The 25,721-nt window shown below is 43.4% G+C and overlaps 1 protein-coding gene across 2 annotated transcripts in view; it reads left to right on the top strand.

Moving 5' to 3' along the window:
• ENOX1 (ecto-NOX disulfide-thiol exchanger 1) overlaps positions 1-23,952 on the top strand; it is a 240,232-nt gene extending 216,280 nt beyond the window's left edge. For both annotated transcript variants that reach the window (XM_029936687.1, XM_029936688.1), the window contains 3 exons: positions 1,235-1,337; positions 13,049-13,134; positions 22,993-23,952. In XM_029936687.1, the coding sequence (XP_029792547.1) occupies positions 1,235-1,337; positions 13,049-13,134; positions 22,993-23,124 (321 nt within the window). In that variant the 3' untranslated portion in view covers positions 23,125-23,952. The remainder of the gene's footprint in view (positions 1-1,234; positions 1,338-13,048; positions 13,135-22,992) is intronic.
• The last annotated feature ends 1,769 nt before the right edge of the window (positions 23,953-25,721 follow it).

Raw genomic sequence — 25,721 nt, 5'->3', positions numbered from 1 at the left:
ACCAATGGCAATTTCATAGAGCCTTTTTTTTCCTGGCAATTTCTAATTACCCGTAATTTTTGTGATTGACATACACTGAGGTTTGTTTTGATGTTTTCTTTTATTTGAATGTTTTCAGATGGGGTTTGTGCTCTTTACATGCTCCCCACTATTTCCATATTCTTTCATCTGGCCAATTTTGTCAATTTGTATTGACTAGATCCGTATCTCTCCCTATAACCAGTTCCTGTCCGGAACCACCTGCCAAACCTTTTGCTCAGACCTTCTAAGTTCTCCTTTGTCCCTCCCGACAAACCCTCTGTTCTCTGGCAGATTCCTGATCATCTAACAGAGACAGTATCCTTAACTCTCTGCTCAATATGCTCTTCCTTCTTTGAGACCTGTGTTTCAGTGAGTAATTTCCCTCCAAGACTCAGCCACCCTAATGATTCTATCCCATATATGCAGGTCTCTGATCATTGCATTTGATTTTCTATTAAATCATTCATCATTTTGAATCCTAATATCAGGTCTGGAGGAATAGGAGTTAAATGTTTTTCTCTGTTTCTAAATAGAAAAGACCATAGAAAGAACTAAAAATAGTTCAACTTCGTGTTCCACATGTTACTGGTTTGTTGTATAATTCTTCATTTTTAGTTCCCGAAGAAAAGAATTTTTCAACCTCTGCTTTATCTACCTTTTGCAGTGTGTATAAGGACATCTACTTATTCAACTTAAACACTTCTAATAACAATCCTATCTCGCCTTCCCAATAGGCCCTATTTCTCGACACACACATACAAGTTACTAGCATAGTATTATAAATCAGTGTGTGCATGCTGTGGGGGAAGTTTTTTTTATATTTGAAATAAAAACACATTTAAGTGGCTACAATAGAACAGTTTTTGCTCACAGAGATTAATCAAAACATGGACAGAGACCGAAGAGAATTTATGCCAAATTTGCCATGTTTACATAGTTACTGGGTTTGCTGGGAGCAGCAGCTAGGAGCCTAAGTTTTAGTATTGCTTTTTTATTGTTGAGCACATAGATCAATTACTTATAAAAGTTGATGTTCAGTTACTTTTTCTTAAAGTTTATTGTCAAATTGGTTTCCATATAACACCCAGTGCTTTTCAGTTATAAATGGAAGAGATGACCTTTTTTTTTATAGGGTTGAAAAGACCCTGGTGGCTCACTGAGATTCACAAAATCTACATGAATACCTCTATCGTTTTGTTTTCTAACGTCACAGGAAATCAACGTGTTGACAGTCGCATTGGTCAACCAAGACCGGGAGAACAATATAGAAAAAAGAAGCCAAGGCTTAAAATCAGAGAAAGAAGCTTTGCTGATCGGTAAGGACATTATGCTTTCTTCGTCTGCTATCTTAAATAACATTAAGTAATTCACCTCCAGGTTGTTAACAATGCAAACAGCTCTGCCTTCTGGCCAGAGGTAGGATTAACTTTGTCAAGATGGCGTTATACTTACATTTCAGATTAGGGATACACAAACCAAGGTGGGGAGGTCGCTCTTCTGGAACCATGTGGATTCATGGGCTGCACAACATAAAACTGAGTATGAGAAGACAGATTATTGTGCATCCCATGTGTTACAAATCTGAATTCCAAAACCAATAGGAGGCCAGGTTGTGTCCAATCTGAAAGTTCCAAATCAACCAGACCCCCAGCTCAAGAGGCTGCATCCTGAGGTCAGGCCTATAATGCTGATGGTATGAGGATCATACCATACCCACTGCTCTGCAAACTGAGGCATTCCTGCCCAACTGTAGATCCTCTTAACCAAGAAAAATTAAATAAGTCGGCCACTTAGGGAGGGAAAAGAGGGAAAAACTTACTCTTCACCTAAGACACATTTACTTACCCCACAAATCACATCTAAGTTGGGCTTTTTTTTTTTTTTTTTGGTTTGAACCAGAAACAAAGCTCTGAATGTTCTCTTTTGAGAATCCTCATGAACAGATCCAAAAGTAGTACTTATTCTCACAAGGAAAAGTTCTTGATGATATGTTGGTGATGTGCCTGGGACCCTACTTTAGAAGCTGGTCTCTTTAAGGCCTGTCTCCAGAGTCCTCACTCTGTAATGCCCAGCATTGATTCAAGCTGCGCCTTGGCACTGCCCCTGGTGTGGGGTTCCAAGTCTAAAACTGGCTCCTCCTTGGCACAGTTAAGAGTGAAGAATGAAGCTGTTGCACGTGTGAGACAAATTGTTCTTCTATGGTTCATATTCTGGCAAAAGGAGCACCTAGCTGCATTTTCTAATAATACACGCACTCACCTCAAAATGACAGGTACACCAGGGCCTGGAGAAGCTGGCACAGGAGAATTAAATTCAAGATAGTCCAAACTTCATCCATCATATATAGATTTTTCAACTACAGGGTTATTGAATATGACATCAACTTAGAGATCCTCTAAGGAAAACCAATTATTTTTTTCTCCCTGATGACATACAGCTGCGGTAACATGCCATGCACGAGTTTCATGAGACATGCTGATGTGTTCTCAGTTCGAGGAACCCAAAATGAACCCATATGTTGTTGGCAACTCGATTTTTCTTCTATTGGAAAATGTGTCAAACTCTGACAACTGTTTCTCTTTTGCTCAGTGTGACAAAGTTGTGATCTCCCCCATGAATTCAGGGTATGATCAGCAGTCAATGTTCCCTCTTTAAGTCTGAATAATACAGACCACTTGAAGTTTTAAAAACTGGGAATAAGTCTCCTTTTTTTAAAAATTTCCTGCCTCTCACTAAAGATTGCCTCTGCTCATCTGTTCTACTTGGAGAACACAGATCATTTACAGTGTCTCCTAAATGATTACTACACACACACACACACACACACACACACACACACACACACACACTTTGTTTCAATTAGTTACCTCAAAATTTAGAAACTGATCTTCTTTACACACCCTAGGTTAATAGAAGTAGATAAGAGGTTACATTTATAACATCTTGTAACCTCTCAACTCTGCTGTCTTCAGTATTAGGGGGAAAAATTGTTTTGAGGCACCTGGGTGGCTCAGTCAAAGTGTCTGACTTGTGGTTTCAGTTCAGGTCATCATGATCTCCTGGTTCAAGGTTCGAGCTCCACATCAGGCTCCATGCTGATGGTGTGGACCCTGCTTGGGATTCTCTCTTCTTCCCCTGCTTGCTCTCTTGCTCTAAAAAAAAAATAATTAAAACAATTTTTTAAAAATTAGTACATCAGAATCTTCAATTACCAGTAGGCAGAACCAACTCTAAATTTTCTAGGATTTTCCCACTCATTTTTGGTCTTTTGAACTGGTTTATCTATATTAGCAATTGAACTCACTTTGACTATATGAGAGTGTTTAGTTAGAAGGAAGGCCAGAGCCAAGTTTTTTATTAAAATGTTAGGAGGTGGGTTTTTTTCCCTTCATTTCTTCATTACCACTCTACCTCAATATTTTATTTTACTCAATAAAAGTTTTAATACAGCTGTGATTTCCCTTCCCAAACCCTCCCCCCAAATACCTAGGTACTTACTTTTGTAGTCAGAGAGATAGTAATCATCCAAAAGAATGCAAGGTAGAAAAGAATTTCCAAGACTGGCAGAATGGATCCTGCCTCTCAGTAAATTTGGCCATTCATACTTTGTAGAAACCTGAATGTTAGAACCACAAATACCACTCTTGCAACGTTTGGAATCTAGAGAAGGGTGGAGACAGGGACAGAATATGGGTCTAAAACTGCTTTGGACAAAGCTAGACAGAGAAAGGAGTTTCTGGTGCTGGACCTACTCTTTTCTGAAGAATGCTTATAGGTAGAATGATTCCCAGAGTCCTCTGGACTTCTAAGATATCTGGAAAGGTTAGGCATACTCTTTGCAGTAATCCTGGAATCTTCCCTTGGAATAATTAAATCCATATAGAGGGTACAGTGGGCCTGTTCTAATCTAGCCTAGAAAGCCCAGGAGCCCAGAAGAAATCTCCCTTGAATTGGAAATACTTATTAGCAAAATCCTCATCACATCTGGGTACCTGTAGTACATGCTAGATGCAAATACATTCAGATAACGCCCTCTGGGGACACACAAATGTTCTATAAAAATGCACAGTGGCACAAATCTTGATTTCCTGGAAGAGAAGGGTGGGGGAAGTGGGAAATACACAATTCAAATAGATTCCAGAGAGAGAGAACATAAAACTGAGGCTAGAACTTCCTAAACAACAAGCAGTCCTAACTGTCTGAGACTATTTGTGACGCTCATCCATCTGGGCAAAAGTATGTAGCCTTTCCACACATTCTCCTGTCCTTTTCGTACAGTTGGAGCCTTTAAAACATAGAAGTTAGGGATACGTAACAGAAGGTCAGTAGGATTTCACTGATGATAGGACTTGGAGTTGTGCCCGTCCCTTGAGAGTTCAATCATTCTGCTCAACTTTCTGCTTGACAGGTAATAGGAGTCGAGTGCAGTTCTAACTCAGCTGAAACAGACGGGCCCTCGGAAAGCACTTTATTGTGATTTCTGGATTATCTTATAATCAATGCTTGTAAAGACAGGTTAACATATCATTGGACCCAAAGGATTACATTTTTATTGGGGGGGGGATGCAGGATACTCATTTATAGCTCACAGCTCTGTGGTAACTGCACATTAGGTCAGCCTGACGCACTCTAGCGTCTACGCCAGAACTCCTACTTTGCTTCACGTATGGCCTACACGCTGGGTTTGGCATGCACTCAATTCGCATAGAATAGAATGAAACAATAGTTTTGTTCTAGGACCAAAGCTTTGGAAACCACTGGCTACTATTATGAAGAATGGGTCAAAAAAATGTTTATAGAGAGTGTCTCCTCAAGAGCTATTTGCCTAACAGTGTTACTCTGGGTCTGTATCACTCCATCTTCTCTCTTTTTAATTAATTCAAATACAGTAGATTTTCAGTCCCAGTAGCCCTGATTGACACCCTGCCAATGCTAGTCATCACTGTAAATCCCATCCAGGTAGAGCCAGAACCTTCTCAACAACTGTTTATAAAAGTATCTGTTCTGCAAAACTTCTCCTGACTCCTGAGTACCGACCTCAAATTCTTACTGGTAAGGCATACGTCTTTACAGATCATCCTGACTCTGCTACAAATCAGAACGTACACAGTACAGATGGCCAGGATGCTGCCCCCCCCCCGCCACATTTCTATCACTGTCACCATTTCATACATCTGCACACAACCCATCTACATTGGAATTGGAACGCGCCCCCGAAAATATGAGTATTAGGAAGCAGATGTAGAGAAATACACCTAAAGAAGGTTAAATGGTGACATTTTGGTGTTGTCAGTGAGTAGAATTGAGGCTATATTTAGGCCGTACCTAAGAAAACTAATCTGGAAGTTCGTGCTTCTCTGAAAGCTACTGACCATAAAGAATGAGTCATTGACCTGAATCTTGTTTCCGAGACAAAAATGTCCATATCAATAAATCAACAAACATTTGTCAAGAGCCTACTATAAAAATTACCAGCCTTCCTTGTGGAAAAGAATCATCTGGGCAGCCTGTTTAAAAGCACAGTCTCTGGCCCCTCACGCAGGGTTTCTGTTTATGATAAAACTAACATCCGAGGTGATACTGAAACAGGCACGTGGGGGACGTGTTTTGAGAACTACCGTACGCCCAAACCCGTATTTCGCTGATGGGGGCGATAAGATGATCTCTTCCCTCAGTTCCTAGAACGGTGGGAAAGAAAGCAGCGGACAACAATGAAATATGGTTTGTACTAAAATCAGAAACACAGAGAAAGAGCTACTTAGGCTACAGATGCCTTATTGGAAAAAAGGGCAGCCGAACGAGTCCTGAAGGGAGGCATGGCATCTCTGGATAAATGAGGGAGTTGTCAAGACCATTTCAGACACACGGAACAACTGATAACGGTCTCAGGAGTTCAGTTAAAATAAGACCCACAGATAGACATTTTAAATTTTTCTTTCAGTGACAAAAACTAACCGTACAAGATCAGGTACAGAACTCACCAGAAAAGCAGAACATACTGCTCTTTGGGAAAATTAAAGCTTGTTAGAATCCCAGGGCACTGAGAAGCTTCAGACCCAATCACAGTGTGGGTTCACTCTTCTCCCACTTGCTCACAGTGGACCCTCCCCGACTCCCACAACTGCCTTCTCCCTCTGCAGCTGCTCAGGGTAACCACAGGCCCGTGGCTCAGCGGGAACCCAGACTTCACAGGGCCTCCTCCCGGCCGCCTCCCCAGCCCAGGGTCCAGGAGGCCTTACAGGCTGCAACATGAAGCAGGAATGTTTCAGGCTGGCTTACGGTCAGGCCTCTGCTGGTTTCCGGCACGATGTAACTGTCTCTAGAGAGAGCAGTTCCTCTCCAGAGCTGACTTTCCTAGAAATCCCTGGGCTGCCCTCTCCCCCAGTAAGCTGATAGGCCTCAGGGTTTTCTGAAGTTTCCCAGGAGACTGTCAGCCAGTGTGGATGTAGGGAAAGCTAATCTCAGCCAGAACTTTCTAAGCTGACACAAAGAGTTCAAAGTCAAACTCCAAGCAGCCTGGGCAAGGGCAGTATATTCTGGTAGGATTCCAGTTCTCTTTCAACTCAAAGAGAATGCACTGACCAAACTGAATACACAAACCAGTATTTTGTTCTCATCAGGTAACCAATAAAATTTTCCATCTAGGAGTCCATCAGAGAAAAATATGGGAGTGGGGTGGACTGGTCCTGGGACAGACAACAGTGCCTGATCATTTTTACACTGCCCATTCTATTTGTGGATGGAGTCATGGTTCACTGGGCAAATCGCTTATCCACTGTGGATCTAATTCCTCATATTGTATCAAGTTAGGAGGTCTGATTAGATGGTCTTTTTCAACTCGATAGTCTTTAATCTATGAGGACTATTACTAAAAGGGCACTGCCCCTTGGGCAGTGATCATATTTGTAAGCAGATGCTCATAATAACATATTAACATGAACTCTACTACCTCATACCTTTAAAACAAAAGTGCAACTTGTCTTGACCCCAAGACCCCATTTCCCTGCTCCCTGTCGAAGCATAACTTCTCCAGAGTACCATCTACACTAACAGTCTCCATTTCCCTTCTTCCCCTCCTCTCCGGCCCACTCCGGTATAACTTGCACCCTCGCCCTGAAATGGTTTTGTCAGTGTGACTAGAGAACTCCATGTTGCCAATTTCTCAGCTCCCTCCATTTGTCATCTGTACTTTACACAGTTGACTACCCACATCTTGTAAGTAGAAGTACTTTCTTCTCTTAGCTAGCACGACATAATTTTTTCTTATTGATCACACCCTCTCAGATTCCTTTCATGAGTTTTCCTCAGCGTAACCTCTAAATTTGGGGCTTCACCAGAGTTCGGTCACTGAGTGCTTTGGCTTCAAATCCCTTTTTGTTGCCACTGACTCACAAATTTATACCATCTCCAAATGCCATTTGAGATCTCCATCTAGATGGTAGTTGACATCTCAAATCGAATAAGACCACAACAGAACTCTTGATTCCATCCTTTTCTCTGCCCTCACACGCTCCTCCCCTGGTACTGCCATCTGAGAAAATGGTACCACCCAGCTCAAGCCAAATACCGAGGACAACTCCTCCCTAGCCTTGGCCACTCACAGGCAGCCCATCAGCTTTAATGTCCAGGGCTCTTTGGTCCAAACCACTACTTACCACTTCGGGTCTTGTGCAGACACTTCTAAATGGTCTCTCAGTTTCCTTTTCATCTATTCACCAAACAGCAGCTTAAATGAAGTTTAAAAAATGTAATTCAGATCATATCACACCCGACTTAGAACTCTACTTTTGGTTTCCTGCTATATTTAGAATTTAACCCAAACCTGTTATTCTCATTCAAGGCCCTCCATGATCTGGCTCCCCACCTCCCTCCCAATGCTTGGTGTATGACTCTCAAGCCAAGTTTATTCCTGCCAGCTCATTTCCACCTCAGGTCTTTTGCACATACTGTTGGCTGTACCTGGAAAAGTATTTCCCCAGGCTGTCTGTGGCTGGCTCCACCTCCTCCGACACAGGAAATTTGACTTTCACTGGACTTCTCAGGATAAAGTATCACTCCACCAAGCTTGAACCCGTTGTGTTTTCTTCACTATGTTTACCACGACCTGAAAATATTTATTTTTAATCTTTGTGTTTATTCTGTGTTACTTACCTGGATATATATAAATTCCCCATGAGCAGGAACCGTGTCTGTCTTGTGCAGTGTCCCTGGCACCTAATTGCTGCTAAGGAAATGTTTCAGAATGAATGAATGAAGCAGTAAAAATCTAGCACCACTTGGCTAATTTAAATGCTGCTTCCTCAATCTTAGTGAGGTCTCAAAATGAGAATAAACTCGATGATCTTGATAGAGAAAGCTCAAAATGTTTTTATGTGCCTGTTTAACTGTGCTTCCCCAAAGAGAGGCTTGCCACAGGTTCTATAGAGCTGGTTTGTATGTCCTTCTGGAGCCGTTTTTAAAACCCTGGGATGTTCAGAAAGTTCAAGAGCGCTGACAGCCTCCTCCACTCCTTTTTTATTCTCTCAAATTAGCTACCTATGGTTGTATTTTCCTGGTTGGGAAACCCATCTTTAAATATGGAGACTTCTGTGTCTCCATGGAAATGGCCAAGACCAACAGTTGAGTCTGTCTGTCCCTTTGGAGAGCCACCAGTTCAGTAATGGCTAAGTTCTCCACCCTCCGTTGTGAGTGTTTCTTTTTACAAGCCTTTAGATCCCTCCCAGAGGACCATAAAACCGTCTCCATTTTCTGGGTTTGTAGCATTTTCCACTAGATTATGAGTTATAGCTATCCTTTTTTTCCATTCTTAGGAAATATTCCAGTTCTTTTAAAGAAACTGCAAAGAGGCTTTAGTTGATTATTCAGGAAGCCCCACCTCACCCCGCCCAATGAATCCAATCCCAAACCAGGGCCTAGAAACTGCTTTTCTCAGACCGCATGACTAATGCTTCTGTGATGACGCTGTGATGGGCAGCGGGAGGAGGGGCACAGCACCCGGAAGGATATGACTAATGTTTCCCATTTCTGCTGTGTCTCTAGTGGTGCTGGAGAGCTTAGTTGCCATCCATGGGAAAAGCTTGGGAAGCTTTTATTTAACTGCCTACTTCGGCCCCAAATGAATCCAATGGCACCTACTCTATTTTTATAAAGAAAAGCTAATAGCTTATTAATATCAGCTACCACAGTGATGGTTTTGAATATCCTCCTAAGGAAAGCTATTCATGACTGGGTCAGGATTTCTAATCTGATTTTAGACAGATGTATAGAAATCATATAAACATTTTCCCCTTAATTTTATGAGCAAAAGAATTTTTTAACTTTATTTTTGAGAGAGAGAGAGAAACAGCACAAGCAAGGGAAGGGTAGAGAGAGAAGGAGACACAATCCAAAGCAAGCTCCCGGCTCTGAGCTGTGAGCACAGACAGAGCCCAACACAGGGCTTGAACTCACGAACCATCAGATCATGACCTGAGCCAAAGTAGAATGCTTATTAACCCACTGAGCCACCCAGGCACCCCAGCAAAAGAACTTAAATAAAAATCTCCATGACCACCCAGGCACCCCAGCAAAAGAACTTAAATAAAAATCTCCATGACCAAAGCATTCAGGTTGCTCTGTCCTTCTGAATCCATAATCGGGCAGGAATCAGGAATGAATAATGCCTCTAAGTTACCCGATTTTTGAAAGACTACTACATCATCAGTTAGTACTGGAGCCATTTTTAACATTCTTGTTTATCCCCATTTACCTATAATAGAACAGTAGAAATTTTCAACAAGTATACTGGCTTGTCTTAGTTCTAGAGGAAAAATTCACTCAGTATACGCTTACTGTACATGTGTACTCTATTGCCAGTACTGAACCAGAATACACAGAGACTGTCTCAGGGCCGAGTTCCCTGGGGAAGCCAAGACTGGGCCCCAGGGGACAAGAGGGGGACACACAGGAACCAGTGAGGGAGCATGTGCACAGAGATGCCAACATCACAGAGGCAACCAAAGCAGCCGCTCCAGGTCCACCCATTACTGGTAGCCCTAAATTTCCTCTTTCCACACTTCGTCTGCCAGGCCAAAGTTATCAACCTCTCCCCCCCCACCCCCCCCACCCTGATCCTCTTCTGACTCGTTCTGTGTATTCTACTGAAGACATTTAACTTCACATAACACTCCCATGGATGTTCACAGGAGAGGCCATGGGTTGATTATCTAGGAGATGCTGATAAGTCTCTGTCCTATGAAAAATGTTTTTCTCTGTTTGCTGGAGCCTTTGGGGTGGTTTGCTCATAAGACTGTTCAAGCCTCCCCACCTTCTCAAATGCTCCCATGCGCCAGTAGAAAAACACATACCTGTCACCCCAAGGGCTGATCAGTCAGTCTGCTGCCTAAGCAGACGTCCAACCAAGGAAGGGAATACTGCCCCCATCTTGCAGCACCCCTGTAGACTCTGTGAGCCACTCTCTTGAGCACCCCCTCCCCTCCTGGGAGAACCTGTGTGCCCGGAGAAGAAAGGAACACCCTCACCTCCTCACAAAGCCAGAGGTGACCGCTCCTCCTTCCCCCCTGTCCTCTAATGGGGGTGGAGGGGCCTGCCTACCATTTATTGGAGGCTCCCTGTCCAAACAAGTAGACATAGTGCCACTGTCCTCAGCCTGGGACAGCAGGGAGAACCCTGTACCATCTCGAAACAGGAATTTCCCCTGAAGAATTCTGCCCTCTCAGGGCACCTGGGTAGCTCAGTCAGTCGGTTAAACATATGACTTGGGCTCAGATCATGATCTCACTATTTGAGAGTTCAAGCCCCACATAGGGCTCTCTGCTAACGGCTCAGAGCCTGGAGCCTGCTTCGGATTGTGTCTCCTTCTCTCTCTCTGCCCCTCCCCCCTGCTCATACTCTCTCTCTCTGTCTCTCTCTCTCTCTCTCTCTCAAAAATTAAAATTAAAAAAAAAGAATTCTTCCCCCTCTCTCCCACTTAACAAATGCAAATAAAAGTGTTTTTTTTTAAACTTATTTTTTTAGTCCTTCATGAGCTCCTGTACTTTAAGTCACTAGTAACAGAATTACTTACAGTGCTGCTTCACCAGATTTGAGAATTTCAAAGACACAGGGAAGTAGATGCCAGATCTATAAATTTAAAATAGAAATTAAAGTGGGGGGAGGCAGTAAAACAACCCCACTTATGTGTACTAATGTGGCTATTTGCCACTTAAAGATACTAGTACTATCAATGTAACCTTTACCACTGCCATCATTTCATTAAAGGACATTTTAACAAAAAAGGAGGAATATAATCTCAGAATTAAATGGTAGCGCTTGGGGAGCCTGAGAGGCTGAGTAGGTTAAAGTGTCCAACTCTTGACTTTGGCTCAGGCCGTCATCGCATAGTTCATGAAATCGAGCCCCACCTCCGGCTGACAACGCGGAGCCTGCTCACGATTCTCTCTCTCCCCCTCTCTATGCCCCCTGCTGATGCTTGTTCTCTCTCTCCAAACAACTAAACGTTTTTTTTTAATGGTAGTTCTTTATATCACAAGAAAAACAGGTCTCTGAAAACTGAGGTTTTAGCATTATGGAGAAATACAGTGAATTATTTCTATCTTCCTCATTTCACTGTAAACCAGTATAAACCTCAGAGGACAGGTCTCTGAGAGCAGTGGTCTAGACACTTCGGTTCTCTGACCTCAGACCAAAGCCAAACTGGGAGCTTTTTTTTTTTAAACGCCGCCACTCCTCCCAGAGTATCCCAAGCGCCACCTGGGAGATCAGGAGGCCATGAGACCCTATTCCAGATCGATCCCACGGTGACCCAGTCCAAGAACGATGTCCTCGCCAAGGGCTCACCCCACTTGCATGTCAAACAAACTCAGGTCTTTCTTTCTTTTGACCTTTGGCTCTGGAGAATCCAAATTTCCCAATAAACAATGGGAGAGCTTAAAAGAGAACTCACGAAATGTCAGTCTGAACACCGTTTCATAACAAATAGCACACGGTCTATGGAGTCGACGCCCTCATTCTCACTGTTTTGATTTTGGATATAGGAGCAGCGAGGACATAGAAAGGTAATGCTTTTACTCCAGTCCTGACACCAACAGCCGGCTTTTCATTTGTCAGTACAGTGTTGACAGTTGATTTTCACAATGGAAAAGACTTCTGATTTATAATCAGACTCCAGTCAAACCATCCATCCCTGGACCTTTTAAAATGATCTTGTAAATTACAGCAGCAAGGAGGGGAGAGTAAGCTGGTTCTCTTTACACCACAGTCACAACAAGAGGGAAATAAAGGCTTCAGAAAGGATTTGTGATTCCTTCAGTGGCCATTAGGGGAAATATGGATTAAATACTTTTCATAACTAGCAGCTGTAATTATCAGGGAAATCGGAGGCCGGGTGATCTCTGACAACAGCTGTGTGAGCCGTTTCCACATTGCAAAGTCCACTGAGGGAAAGAAAAGAGAGAATTTTATCCTCCCAATAACTATAATTTTATATTGGTAAATCAAGCATAAAATTGGTAGTTGAAATGCTTCCAGGAGTCTTTGTTTGGAAATACCTTTATTCATCTATATATTATCTCAGAGTCTAGCCTTTCTAACTACTGTTATTCCAGCAGATAGAGTGTTCTGTTTGCCATGTTACTATGACTGTCTTCAGAACGGGCTGTTACTGAGTGCTTGTTGAGTGCTGCCAAAAGTGGTGAAACAGTGGGGCGCCTGGGTGGCTCAGTCAGTTAAGTGTTTGACTTTGGCTCAGGTCATGATCTCACAGCTCATGAGTTCAAGCCCTGTGTGGGGCTCTGTGCTGACAGCTCAGTCTGGAGCGTGCTTTGGATTCTGTGTCTCTCTTTCTCTCTGCCCCTCCCCTGCTCACACTCTGTCTCTCAAAAATGAATAAACTTTAAAAAAAATTTTCTTTTAAATGGTGAGACCATAACTCAGCCTGACAAAACCATCACTGGGGTTAGAGGACATTATTTGACTCCGACTCTGACTTGCCTTTCAGTAACGTCCAATGTTTGTCTTTTTAATTTAGGCATCATATCAACGTTTCTTCATGTCCATCCTTTTGGAGCCAATATAGAGTATCTCTGGTCATACATGCAGCAGCTGGACTCCAAGGTAAATTCTTTTCCTCCAGCGGACTTGCATTTTGGAGATTTAGCGTGGTGCCTCCTGGCGGAGGTGGGCCCCTGTGCACTGCATCCGGGATGCGCTAGCGTTATCAGGACCTCTCTCCACAAGGACCTGTTTGTGGCTGATAGTTACTTTTTCACTTGCTTTTGTCTTTATAGAAAGAAAAGCAGGTATCTAAAATGACAGTGACTTTCAGCAGGTGTCAAATGAGGATATGGCCTATGAAGGACTTAAAACTGCAGGTTCCCCGAACAGGGAGAAGTCAGGCAGGGTGGCTAGTGGGGCATTCTCCTTAGACCATATTCTCCCAGGAGTCTGCGGTATGGACTCACAACGGAGAGAAAATCACCTCAAACAACATAAAGGTCTGATAGAACTCTCCAGAACACTGTGTTAATGGCTGGTTTTCAGCACTATTCTCTAAGTGGAAAAGGTGATTGCAGTCCTTCTCGGCTCCACCCCCCAAGGGTCACCCCCACACTCAGGGCTCACTCTGCATTTCTCAGAGGCTCCGGTTTCCTCCCCTCCACTTTAGCTGTGCTCCTGACCACCGGGATGTGTGCGTGCTACAAGAGAAAGGACAAAAAGAATTCAATGTATGTATCAATTGATGTAGCAAATTCCAGGGAACAATGTGAGTCGTTAACCAGCACTGCCTGGGGAAGCCCCCGGAAGGCTGCCACTGAGCAGCTCGTTAGGTGTCCTGCTGGGAGGGAAAATGGAAACACGCTTCCATAGAGTGCAGCAAAGTTCATGGAACCTGTAGGACCAGGCCCACGGCCTGCCGTCCGAGGACCCCGACTACACACAAACAAGTCAGTCTAAATCTTCAAAGCCAGTATCAATTAAATTACTATACTGTGTTCTCAATTTGAGTCACATGATCTTACCAATTCACGATCCCACAACTGCTTGGCCTTGCTAAGGGGTCTTTTACTTCCCTTCTGAGAGAATCATCTGGAACCGAAAGTATATTTCAGTCACAGAGATTCACGTCCATTGATTCTCTCACAGCTGGTAAGGGGGTAGACCAAAATGGAGTGAAAGGGGATGAGGAGATAAGATTCTTGAAGTTCACACTTGTGTTCCGGTCTTCTTTGTGGCCTCCCCTCACGTGGATGGGAGGGATAGAAAATGCTTATGTTAATTCAGATAAAATGAGGAGGATGAGCTATATGATGTTACTTTGCTGAAATAAAGCTTTCTCGAAGGGCTTGGATTTTTCCTTCGCCAATATCATTCTTAACATCAACCCTTCCTTTGCCTGAAGATGAAATGTACTACTTTCATCAGTGTGGTGTGACGGAGAAGAAGCCCTTGAGAAATTATTCCTTTCATTGCTAGTGTCCCTTCCCTTGTATTGCTGACGTTTCTTTCCTTCCCCTTTTGGAAATCCCAAGTGGGAAGCCTTTGTTGGGAAGCAGGTTTTGTTTGAGCATATATATGAGGCTGTGGTAGAGGGGTGGCTGAGGGTAAAAATCCCCGGTGGGAGTGATAAATAACGAAGTATGTCCTTCAGGACTGAGCGCCCATCGTCCATTTGTTCAGGCAAGATTCGGGTGGGCTCCCTCAGTAGTCTCTGCGGAGAGAATTCACATACCTGGTCTCTGGCTGTTCGATGATGGTCTTTCTGGAAGGGATTCTATTAAAGGAGATTCCATTTCATCTCGGACTGGAACTTTTATTTTAGAAGGTGGAAAAGACAGTATTTCCTTCACAGAGCAAATACACAGCCTCTCCCCCAGACAGCCCTCCGTCTCCTGAATGCATTGCTCGGTAGAGCTGTCAAATTGTTTCCTCATGCCCGAAGTAAAAATTATATAGAAAAAGTGCTCTGACTGAAACTCCTAGGTGCCAGCGATTAGACCAAGTATTCTCTATCTCAGTGAGGCTGAAGGGATCTTAGACTTTTTAATCCAGAGACCAAATTACTGCCGTATACTGGAATTCCACATCCTCAGGGCTTTCAGCAGAAAACAGAATAATGAGAGGTTTGCCCTTTAAGTGCCCACCAGGGCCTTGTCCTCGCATCAGCTGCCAGAGGCTCAGAACCCTGGAGCCACCGTCAGCCGTCAGCCGGGTGACGCCGAGGCTCGCTGGTGCGTTGGCCTGGTGCGCCTGCCTCTGGTTAATCACAATGCCGTGGGCGTCACCCCTCCCCCACCAAGTTTTGGTTAACGTTGCACTAAGGCTGTGGATTCAGCCTGGCCTCCATTACACAGAGTGACTCTCGTGGGATGGGGTTTTAAAACTTCCGCTTAGAACAACACACTTTGACATCAGATAACATTACTGTTACAACTGTCAGATAATATTTAGATTCTGCCTCCCTCAGTGCTGACGAGAGCAGGGAAGACAAGCAGCCTCTAATGGAGCTGATTGTATTAGGATCTCCCCAAAGGCCACACAGGAGTATAAGAATGATTAGAAATGGAAGAAGAGCCAGGAATTACTTTGAATTAGGCTGGGCACGTGAACTGCACATGGCTCCTAAAACTGCGTGGCCCAGTCGTAGGCCATTTTCCAGTTAAATACTATTCCTGCTCTTGATAGTAACATTTGCATATTTTTCTCTCTCAGCCTCTCCTAAGCCACCCACTCTCATTCACTCTGCCCTCTTGTAGGACAATGTGGCCCTGTCACAAAGATTCACTCAAAGGAAAGCAGAAGATGGGGGGCGGGGAGGGGGAGAGGGCTTCCTGAAACTTTGCCAAGGCAAAAGTTTTGCCCTGGACCCAGGCAGATAAGTCCAAAACAGGCAGCTCTAGCCTGTGACAGTTCCTAATTGGTACATAGAAGCCCCCACATCGGCCCAGAGCCCTTCAAGCCCACTCAATTCACTGATCCTGAGCAGCAAGAAGTCACGTTGAATGGAGCATTAGCAGATGAATATTTCTTCTGCTCTTCCTCTGATTTATGTGTTCTTTCTGAGTTAAGACCCAGTTCTTCCAAGTGTATCTGGCTGTCCCCTCTACACATGCACAGCCTCCTCCCAAGGGCCAAATAGAAGATTTGATTCCGAAAACCGGACTCAACATAACATGGCCGCTAATGCTGGAGGATTTACAAAGACCTGCCATTTTGACATGATACCACCATTCATGGACGGGCTGGGTATTCACAGGCAGGTGCACATTGCCCACCAGAGGGGCCCTAAAACATCTGGTCTGTCCCAAGGAGATTCAAATGGGCCTTACTTGGAGAGCATTCTTTCCCAGACTATATAGGGCAGTAAGGGTTGACGAAATGTCCCTGGTGGAGTTTGTAAGGTTCCCCTCCCCCCACCAAAAACTTCAGTGTTCTGATTATTCTAGTGTTCTCCTAAATAACCACCTGTCATAGTATGTTAATGAGCAAATAAATTCCTTGTTGCTTAGGCTACAATGACTGTTTTTCAGATCTCGCAACACCTCTGGAAAGCATATGATAAGTGAAGCATTAGAGGTAGCAACACTTCCATTTGGCTACATAAAGAATAAAAAAGAAGTTGTTCACACACTGCCAGAGAAATGGACAATGTTACCAGGGCCCCAGTGAATGCTGGGATAATCCACTGCTTCTCATGAACCCAGCACCATCTTAAGGACCAGGGAGGAACGGGACATGGCGAGGGCACAAAAGAAACCTAAGAACGCTCCTTTGAAGAAGTTTGTAGTCTAGTTGAGGGAATGGCAAAATATTTGTGAAATAACTGGGCAATCAGACATGAACTAACAGGCAGGCAGATCTTCAGTGAGACAGAAGTTGGAGAGGGGCGCAGTCTGTGCGAGCCACAATTACCAGGAGACATCCCGAGGGTCACACTTCCCTCTAGGGTGCGGTAGCCAACACTGCCACACTTCTTTCCTCTCTGCCCTCCCTCCCTCTCTCCTTCCTCCTTCTCTCCCTTTCCATCCAGATCCTTCCTTTTTCATTTATCTTCTTCCTTCACTTTTCCTCCTTCCTTTCTCTCCCTTCCTCTTCCTTCCTTCTCTCTTCCTAATTCCTCAATTATGTTTATCTTCTTTCCTTATTCCTCTCTTACTTCCTCCTTGTGTCTTTCCTTCCTTCTCCCTTCCCTTCCCTTCCCTTCTTTCCCACCCACATTCTATTTCTCCCTGCAGAACTTTATTGCACGCGTCCATGTGCCGATGCCATGCATTGCCCCCAGGAATGCGAAGAATGAACAAGATTTAAATGTGCACTAAAAGCCAATAGTCAGTTTATCCTATGGAAGGAAATCTGGTTTTGCAATTGGCTTCTCTGACTCTCCAGCCTCGACAAAGCCTGTGCTAGTGTCTTTTCAGTGCCTCAGACAAGAACTCCTCATCACTCAGCTTCTCTTGCCTGACTGATATGGGACATGGAGCCAACCACCCCATAATAAAACTGATTTATGTCCCCTTGTGTCAATTTATATACATGCTTAGAGGCCTGGCAAAGAGACAGTGGGCTTGGGCTGCAGTCAGCAAATCAGAAAATAAATCAAGCAGATCTTACAAATTACCTCTGCAGTGTTACCACCACATGAGCCCCTTGCTTACATGGAGTCTTTATTCTTTCGCATCTTTTCTGGGTTTTTTTTCTTTTAATTAGAACAAATCAATCCTTTCTAAAAGAATAGATGATAGACTGGGAAAACTTTAAACAAAACAGGGGTGGAGGGGATGCACTGACAGCACTGAAGGTTGAACAACAGAGAGCACCAGTTTCTTGAAACAAAAGCAGGCTGAGTACAAGGGTAATAAAAGCACCACGTCTGTGATGACCCTCCCCACTTTCTAGGTCACCAAATATGTGGTGCGTGGGTAAATGTCCCTACCCTCCATGGCAGGGCCACACGGAAGTCTGTCAACCACGCATATTTGATTCTGCTCCCAGCACCCACGAGAAGACCACAGTGCTGTGAAAGCAGGGCTGGACTGGGCATCACGAGCCCTGCACCAAGTTCCAGCTTCTCCACTCACTAGCGGGGCACACATACCCTCACGGGCCCAGTAGGCTTTCCCTGGGACACACAGGCTCTGAGAGAGAAGCCTGGACCTCACAGTGGATTTGGGGAGGGGAGTCCTGCAGAACTGATAAGGGGGCGGGTACATGTCACTCTGCTTGGCCGTCAGGTCTTTGTGCTTTGTTTAATGTGATGACTCCATGACTCCGTTCCCAAAACCAAGAAATTATCAGTAGAACAATACAAGATATTACAAAGGCAAAATTATGAGAGCTGGCAGGTTATTTAGGAGGAGGGGAAAACAGAATTAAAGTAAATGAAAATATCTGCCATGTAAAAATTATTTGGCCATAGGGTAAAAAAAAAGGACAAACTGAATTTTCTCCATCTTGAAAAATCCCACAAAGTGGAATATTTCATAAAAGTTATTTTGTCAGGGTAGAGGAAGGTTTAAAAGCCATCAGACTAACTTGAAAGCAGTTTCTCTTTGATCTTTCTACTAGCATGAGATATAAAAATCTTTAAAGTAATGCTCTAGAATTTATCTGAGAGCTTATTAAATGTATTTTTTTAATTTTTTTAATGTTTTACTTATTTTTGAGCGAGAGAGACAGTGTGTGAGCAGGGGAGGTCCAGAGAGAGAGGGAGACACAGAATCCAAAGACAGGCTCCAGACTCTGAGCTGTCAGCACAGAGCCCAACGCAGGGCTCGAACCCACAAACTGTGAGATCATGACCTGATCTGAAGCCGGACGCTCAACTGACTGAGCCACCCAGACGCCCCTTAAATGGCTATTTTAGAGAAGAGTTCATTTGAGGCGGCAGTTCTGTCACTGTGACACATCCCTGTCCACAAGACTTACATCGTTATGGCAGAATCAGGCAGTTCCCTTCCACTACCAACAGGAACTTAGCAGTAACTACTTTTAAGGACACTCCTTTCCATTACATTAATTTCCAGCTTTGTCAAAATCTGAGGACTTGGTCATCCAAACTAAGTCATCATAAGAATTTCAAATCCCAATGTCACTAATTTCTTATTTGTGTGACCATGGGCAACATATTTAACAGCTCTGTGCCTCGGCTTTACCCTCACTAAAATGGGTTTGTATGGACTACCATTGTGAATTAAATAACTTAATATATGAAGAGAACTCAGAACAGGGGCACCTGGGTGGCTCAATTGGTTGAGTGTCCGACTTTGGCCTCTGTTCAAGTCTCACATCCAGCTTGCTGCTGTCAGTGCTGAGCGCATTTTGGTTCCCACCCCGGCCCCGGCCCCTACCCCACCCCTGCTGGCGCTCTCCCTCTCTTTCTCAAAAAACAAACATTATTAGAAAAGAAAAGAGCAGAACTCAGACCAGTATCTGGCGCTCAATTAGAGCTACCAAGTACCAGTTGCCATTGTTCTGTGCTTTAAAATGCACAGGGGCTCTAGTACATTCAGTTAGAGATCTTTGCCACAACCTAGAGGTCAGATGAAACTTAAATAGCTTACCCAAAGACCAGTACTAACGTATGGTGGAGCCAGCCCTCAAATTCAAGTTCTCAGAGCATTCAGGGAGTTTCTTTCCAATTCCCTTGTCTCGCAAACGAGAAAACACCCAGAGAGATTAAGTGATTTAGACAAGATGATGAAGCTGGTTAACAGTCATTCCATGACTGGATTCCAAATGTTGTGTCTCAGCATTTCTGGCTTCCAGTGAGGAGTTTGCTTGCTTGTTGAATGAGCTTTCTGATGAGATCATGCGTGTAAAACACGCACTCTGTGAGTGGGCCAGTGGGGACTCAGGAAGGGCGGCTACCCCTCTCCTCCTGCATGCTTCTCCTGCTTTCTCTACCGCTATTCTGGAATGTGTGTGAGCTGGCCAAGCTGGGAATTCCCAGTTCCTTGTTCCCGGTGTGGACATCCTCATCACACACCTGCCCTCCAGCACACAGACCCCTCCCCCAAACAGGGAGACAGTGCCCTAGAGGATTATTCCCACTTCTCACTCACAGTCTCCCACCCTCCTTGGCAGTTGGCATCAATGTTTAAGAACAAGGCCAGGCCGAGTCTGGATCTGCCTCCCAGCCCCATGCCTGCGCCTGGGTTATCCTGTATAAGGTGCCTAATCTGTCTGGACCTCAGTTTCCTCACTTGTACATTATTCCCTATCTTACGAGAATGTGGTGAGAATTAACAAACGTGTTTTCAGAAGTCTGTCAGCCCAAAGGTTTACAGGAATTAGGAGTTGTCACACTTTTCGCGGTCTACCACAGGGCTACTGGGTGGCACTGTCTGACCTGACCCCAGCTGGTCTCCTACATAGGTATTATCTTTAGATCAGACTTGTTATTTTACCCTCAAGAATTCAGCTTTTTCTTGCCTTCCTAATGAACAATACAAAATCCCGTCCCTAATTTTCCAAGGGTAGATGACGGTTATCCTGAAAACAAACGCTGATAGGCTGGCTGTCACCACATCTGTCAGCCTCTCTGTGGCTCTGCCCAATCTGGGGAAGGTCAGCTCGTCAGGGGTATCCCTTGAAGGGACTGGAGACTTGAGCGTATCGTGGATGACCTGTGCTGTCCTCCCCCAGAAGAAAGAAAGGAGGTTGCTAAGAGGATAACTTGGCTTCCGGAAACTGCTTTCTGGACCAAGTAAAAACTGGGTTTGACCCCATACTTCTCTGTACTTGTTTGCTTTAGCTTATGATCACAGAGCTTGACCCACTATCACAAAAAGTTGAGAACGGAGTGTCGTATTCTATCAGCATTACCTAATACGTATATAAAAGCATCTGGGCCAGTCACTGTGATACATTTTACGTATAATCCTCACAGTTAGGCTGAGAGCGCAACTATGCCCAGGAAGAAACCCAACAGCCATCAGATGACCTGCCCGTGGTTACACATCTTGGCCTGAAATCCAAACCTGGTCTGATTTTAAATCCCCATTCTTAACCCAAATATGCTTGATCTTAAGAATTACCAGGGATGATTGTTACAAGGAGAGTATATGAGCTACCTCCCCAGATAGGCCGAATCAGAGGCTCCAGGGAAGAGATGAGGGAACCTGATTTTTTTTTTAACCAGAACCCCAGGTGACTGACATTTCAGAAGAAATCACTCCACCCCTGGTTCCTCACCCGCAGATGCTGAAATCAGGAGGGGCTCGCAAAGCATAGCAGTGCCTAGTTCCCGGGCACAAGCTTGGGTTCTTTCCTAGCTCTGTCTTTGATAAAGCACTTACCCCTGTAGTTCACTCCGTTTTCTCAGCTCCAAAACAGACAGATCCTAACATCTTATAGGAGTGTTGTGACAGTGAACAAGGCGCTCAGCTCAGGGCTCACCAAAATAAAATGTTTCAAAATCACATGAACCTTGTAATCATCTGTGTAACAGGCTTTTGTGGGTTGGCCTGGGAATCTAATAATCCATTTAACATGGCTTTGTGGGAAAACACATTCCGATTTCAAAATAATTCACGCAAAAATTTTAGAATGCCATTTCTTTCAACTTTCAGGGCTGCCTCAAAAGGTTGTTTTTTTTGTTGTTGTTGTTACAGGCCTACGAATATCGACTATATCATGTGAAATCTTTTCCATGTGAACATTAAATAAACAGTTGATTGACTTCCTGGTCTATTTGGTTCTCTCTTTAAAATAAATGTTAAATTTATTTAACATTTAAATGTTAAACAGAAAGTATAGACTCTAAAATATCTATTCAGTGATTATACCATGAAAAATAATAATAGGTCTGACTCATTAAACATTTCTGTGTGCCAAATCTATGCTAAGCCAGCAGTCCTCATACATCCTTATTACATGTTGTTCTTCCCTTTGCTGAGGCTTAGAGACATTAATTATCTTGGTTGAAGTCATTTAGCTCATAACAATAGTAGATACAGGATTCAAATAGAAATGTTAGCCCCGCCTTGGTTCCAGGGTCTTAGCCACCTTGCTATATGGATCCCCATGCAAACACATGGATTAGGAAGCAAAGTCACAGAAACAAGAACAATGACTGTGTTAGAGCAGACAGATTACGTTTAGGCTGTTCTTTATTTAAGATAAAATGAATTACTGGTATAAAAATGTATGTAATAAAAATTGGTAGAAGAAAAAAAAATGCATTAAAAAATTACCTGGATTGGAGCACCTGGCTGGTTCAGTCAGTTAAGCTTCTAACTCTTGATTTCAGCTCAGGTCATGATCTCACAGCTTGTGGGATCAAGCCCCACTTGGGCTCTGTGCTGACAGTGTGGAGCCTGCTTGGGAGTCTCTTTCTCTCCCTCTCTCTCTGCCCTTCCCCTGCTCGTGCTCACTCGCTCATGCGCTCGCTCGCTCTCTCATAATAAATAAACTTAAAAAAAAAACTACCTGGATTTTATGAATGGATGTTGAGACTTTTACCGTTGTAGGTTCTGGGTTTTCATTTCTGTTCCTAAACCTTTATGGTCTTCCGGTCCCTGTGAAAAAGAGAAAGAAAAGTTAGGGTGGTCAGAAATCTACCCCATGCCCTTTGGCCCTCACGGAGTTAGATAAAAACGCTGTCCTTTGTAGAAGAGGAGGAGGGCACAGGAGCGGTGAGGAACTTGCCCTCAGCCCTCATAAATCCCATTCTCACCTCCTTCTATATCAAGGGGAAGAGTGCAGTTCAGGCATGGCACTACCAGGAAGCTAGCCCTCCACGTGAATGGTGAGCCTGGAATTTGCACCCATATGTCTCCACCTGAGGGGGTGACAGGGCTCAGGGGAGCCACACTCAGTGCTTTACTGGAGCTCTTCTCCCAGGAGCGTTCCTTGACAGCCAAGTAGAGAACTTCACGTTGTTTGCTCACTGGGCAAGTGCATCCTGACCCAACCCCTGGCCTCCTTTCGGAGGAGTCTTGTTTCCAGAAGTGACTTTTCTTCCTTTCTAAACAGATATCTGCAAACGAAATCGAAATGCTTCTGATGAGGCTGCCGCGCATGTTCAAACAGGAATTCACAGGCGTGGGAGCCACGTTGGAAAAAAGGTGGAAGCTGTGTGCCTTTGAAGGAATTAAAACTACCTAACTCGGAAGAGCACACAGGTCTCCGGAAGTGAAACCACCGAACTCGGCCAGGGCTGTGCGCTGTGAGCACTGGAGGTTGGAGTCGCCGGGCGTGGGGCCCCTGCGGACCCATCAGAGCCAGACTTCAGGTGCACCCATGGCGTCCTCTTGTGAGTGGAAATGTAATTGTGTACCAGTTCCCTAAAACCAAGCTCCATACGGTGACAGATCTGTATCCTATGAATACCAACGATTTCACAGTCATCACAATGGCAACATCTCAAAATACGCTACATTTGAGAATAGCTCACCAAGCAGAATATCTAAAGTTAACGATGGTGTAGCTATGGTCGTTGCTAGGCTACAGAGTTGTATATGTCATGTATAGCAGAAATCATTCAATGACATTTTCCTGAGAGTCTTTCTGTTTTAGTAAAAAAAAAAATAAATTAAAAAATAAAAAAGTAATTTTGCAGTGAGGAAAAATCATACCAAAAGAAAACTTGAATATGTGTCTGAACATTTATTGTATTTTGTAAATTAAGTTATATGCTATTCCAGGGACTTTTGCCTTATTGAAGAGGCAGAAAATGTGATTGGACTCCTTGAGAATGCTTTATCAAGAATATTATTTTTCTAATGTAACAATTCTCCATCATAAGTTCTTTTAACATGGACTGCATAACACTTTTCATAAGATGTAAATAAAGGAAAAGCTAGTGCTACTGTCTTGTACTTGGTATGTAATATTCAGGTTTAATGCATCAAAATAAACAGTCAGTAAATATTCCTGTTACAAATTTTATAGCAAAGATATTAATTTTTTTCAATAAATATGACTTCTGCCATATTGGTTTTGCAAATTATTCTTTGATACATCATAATTCACCCTTAAGAGGTCTTTTTCACATTATCCAGCCCCATCCCACATCCAACCGTTTTTAAATGATTTTCTACATAAATGACGCAGAGACAAAACATTATGTCAGATAGAAATCTATAAAAACCAAAGTGGGAAGTAGTGTGAAAAGGAGATTATACAGCATTAGAGTATATATTGTTTCTAAAATACCAACACCTTAATCCAAGTATAATCAAGATAAATATGACCTTTGTCTGCTAAGGCTAGTACAAAAGAACCAATTAGTTAATATTAATTCCTAGATTTATTTATTTGTATGTTTGCTGGAAAATGTACAAGTAGAAAAGGAATTAAAGAATTCATACTTGGGCCAACAGTTCAGTCAGAATTTGGCCTTCCACTATAGCTTTTAATTACAAACAGGATACAGCTTGCAATTGTATCTCCTTCGTGCTCTCTTACATTAAGAATCACAAAAAGACAAATATTCAAGATATTCTATTTGTTTAATGTTCATTTATTTTGAGAAAGAGAGTGAGAGGAGAATTAGAGAGTGGGGGAGGGACAGAGAGGGAGAGAGAGAATCCCAAGCAGGCTCCGACTTGGGGCTTGATCTCACAACCTTGAAATCATGACCTGGGCTGAAATCAAGAGTCAGATGCTTGACCAACAGAGCCACCCAGGTGTCCTGATACTGATTTTATTTTTTAACCATGTTAATTTTAAATGAATCTTTTACACAGCTGAATAGTGAATTTTCTTTGAAATTCTCAAAAGATGTTCATGGTATCCTATTAGGAAATTACGGTCTTCAGAATCTTTTTATTGATCTGCATGTTATGTTCAGGCTCAGCACTAATCCTGTGAATATGGAGATAAATAAGAAAAGACCCTGTCCTTAATGAGCTCAGAGTTCAATAGGAAAAAGTTTCCCAGAAGTTTCTATATAATGTGAGCCAGGTGACAGGAAAGATATAACAAGGGTGCAATGGGATCCAAACTAAATGTCAATATCATATTAAATATTTAAAAAACAGGGGCCTCTCCAATACTGAAACAGTAGCGGCCTTTCCAATACCATCTATTGATTCCCACCACCACCACCACCAGCAGCACCATCCTGGTATCTTTATCTCTAGGTCAGGAGACACACACAATAGACTGCCAGAAAGGAGATGACCTCATTTACAAATAATGTCATCATAAAACAAAGCCTACGGGTCGCCTTGAGAATAATTAGAAGAAAAAGACTTCCATAGAGTGGCTCATTAAAGACAGGTCTAGGAGGGACACAAGGAACCACACTCTAGACTATTGCTAATGGAAAGCACAGGAGAGGTTTTCAAATGTGCGTGCACCCTTTCAAGTATTGCCGAAGAATACAATGCAGAGAGTAAAGCCCTGACTTAGAGCTCCGCTTAGGAAAAGGAACTGGAGGGGCCTTCCCCATTTTCTAAACACCTGGTTCTGAGCCCTAAATGGCAACACAGAGGACTGAGATGGTTAACGCAGCGTCCAAGAACATCTGCGTCATTCCCGGAGATCAGATTTTGCCTCAGGAGGATCTATTTTGGCTGTGATATTTTTACTGATACTTGAAATTAATTATATTAACTGTCTAGAAATACATGAATTATATATTTTAACTTCAATGATGTGAATAACTTATTTTTATAAGAGAAACTTGTCAATTATTTCACAAATATTCAGGTTCAGAAGGGACCTTAGAGATGACGTGGGGAAGGAACTAACATTGG

Source organism: Suricata suricatta, chromosome 4 (genome assembly GCF_006229205.1).
Source record: "Suricata suricatta isolate VVHF042 chromosome 4, meerkat_22Aug2017_6uvM2_HiC, whole genome shotgun sequence".
In the NCBI taxonomy this organism is placed as follows: domain Eukaryota; kingdom Metazoa; phylum Chordata; class Mammalia; order Carnivora; family Herpestidae; genus Suricata; species Suricata suricatta.
The sequence above is the reverse complement of the archived record's forward strand: the minus strand, read 5'-3'. Positions and strand labels throughout refer to the sequence as shown.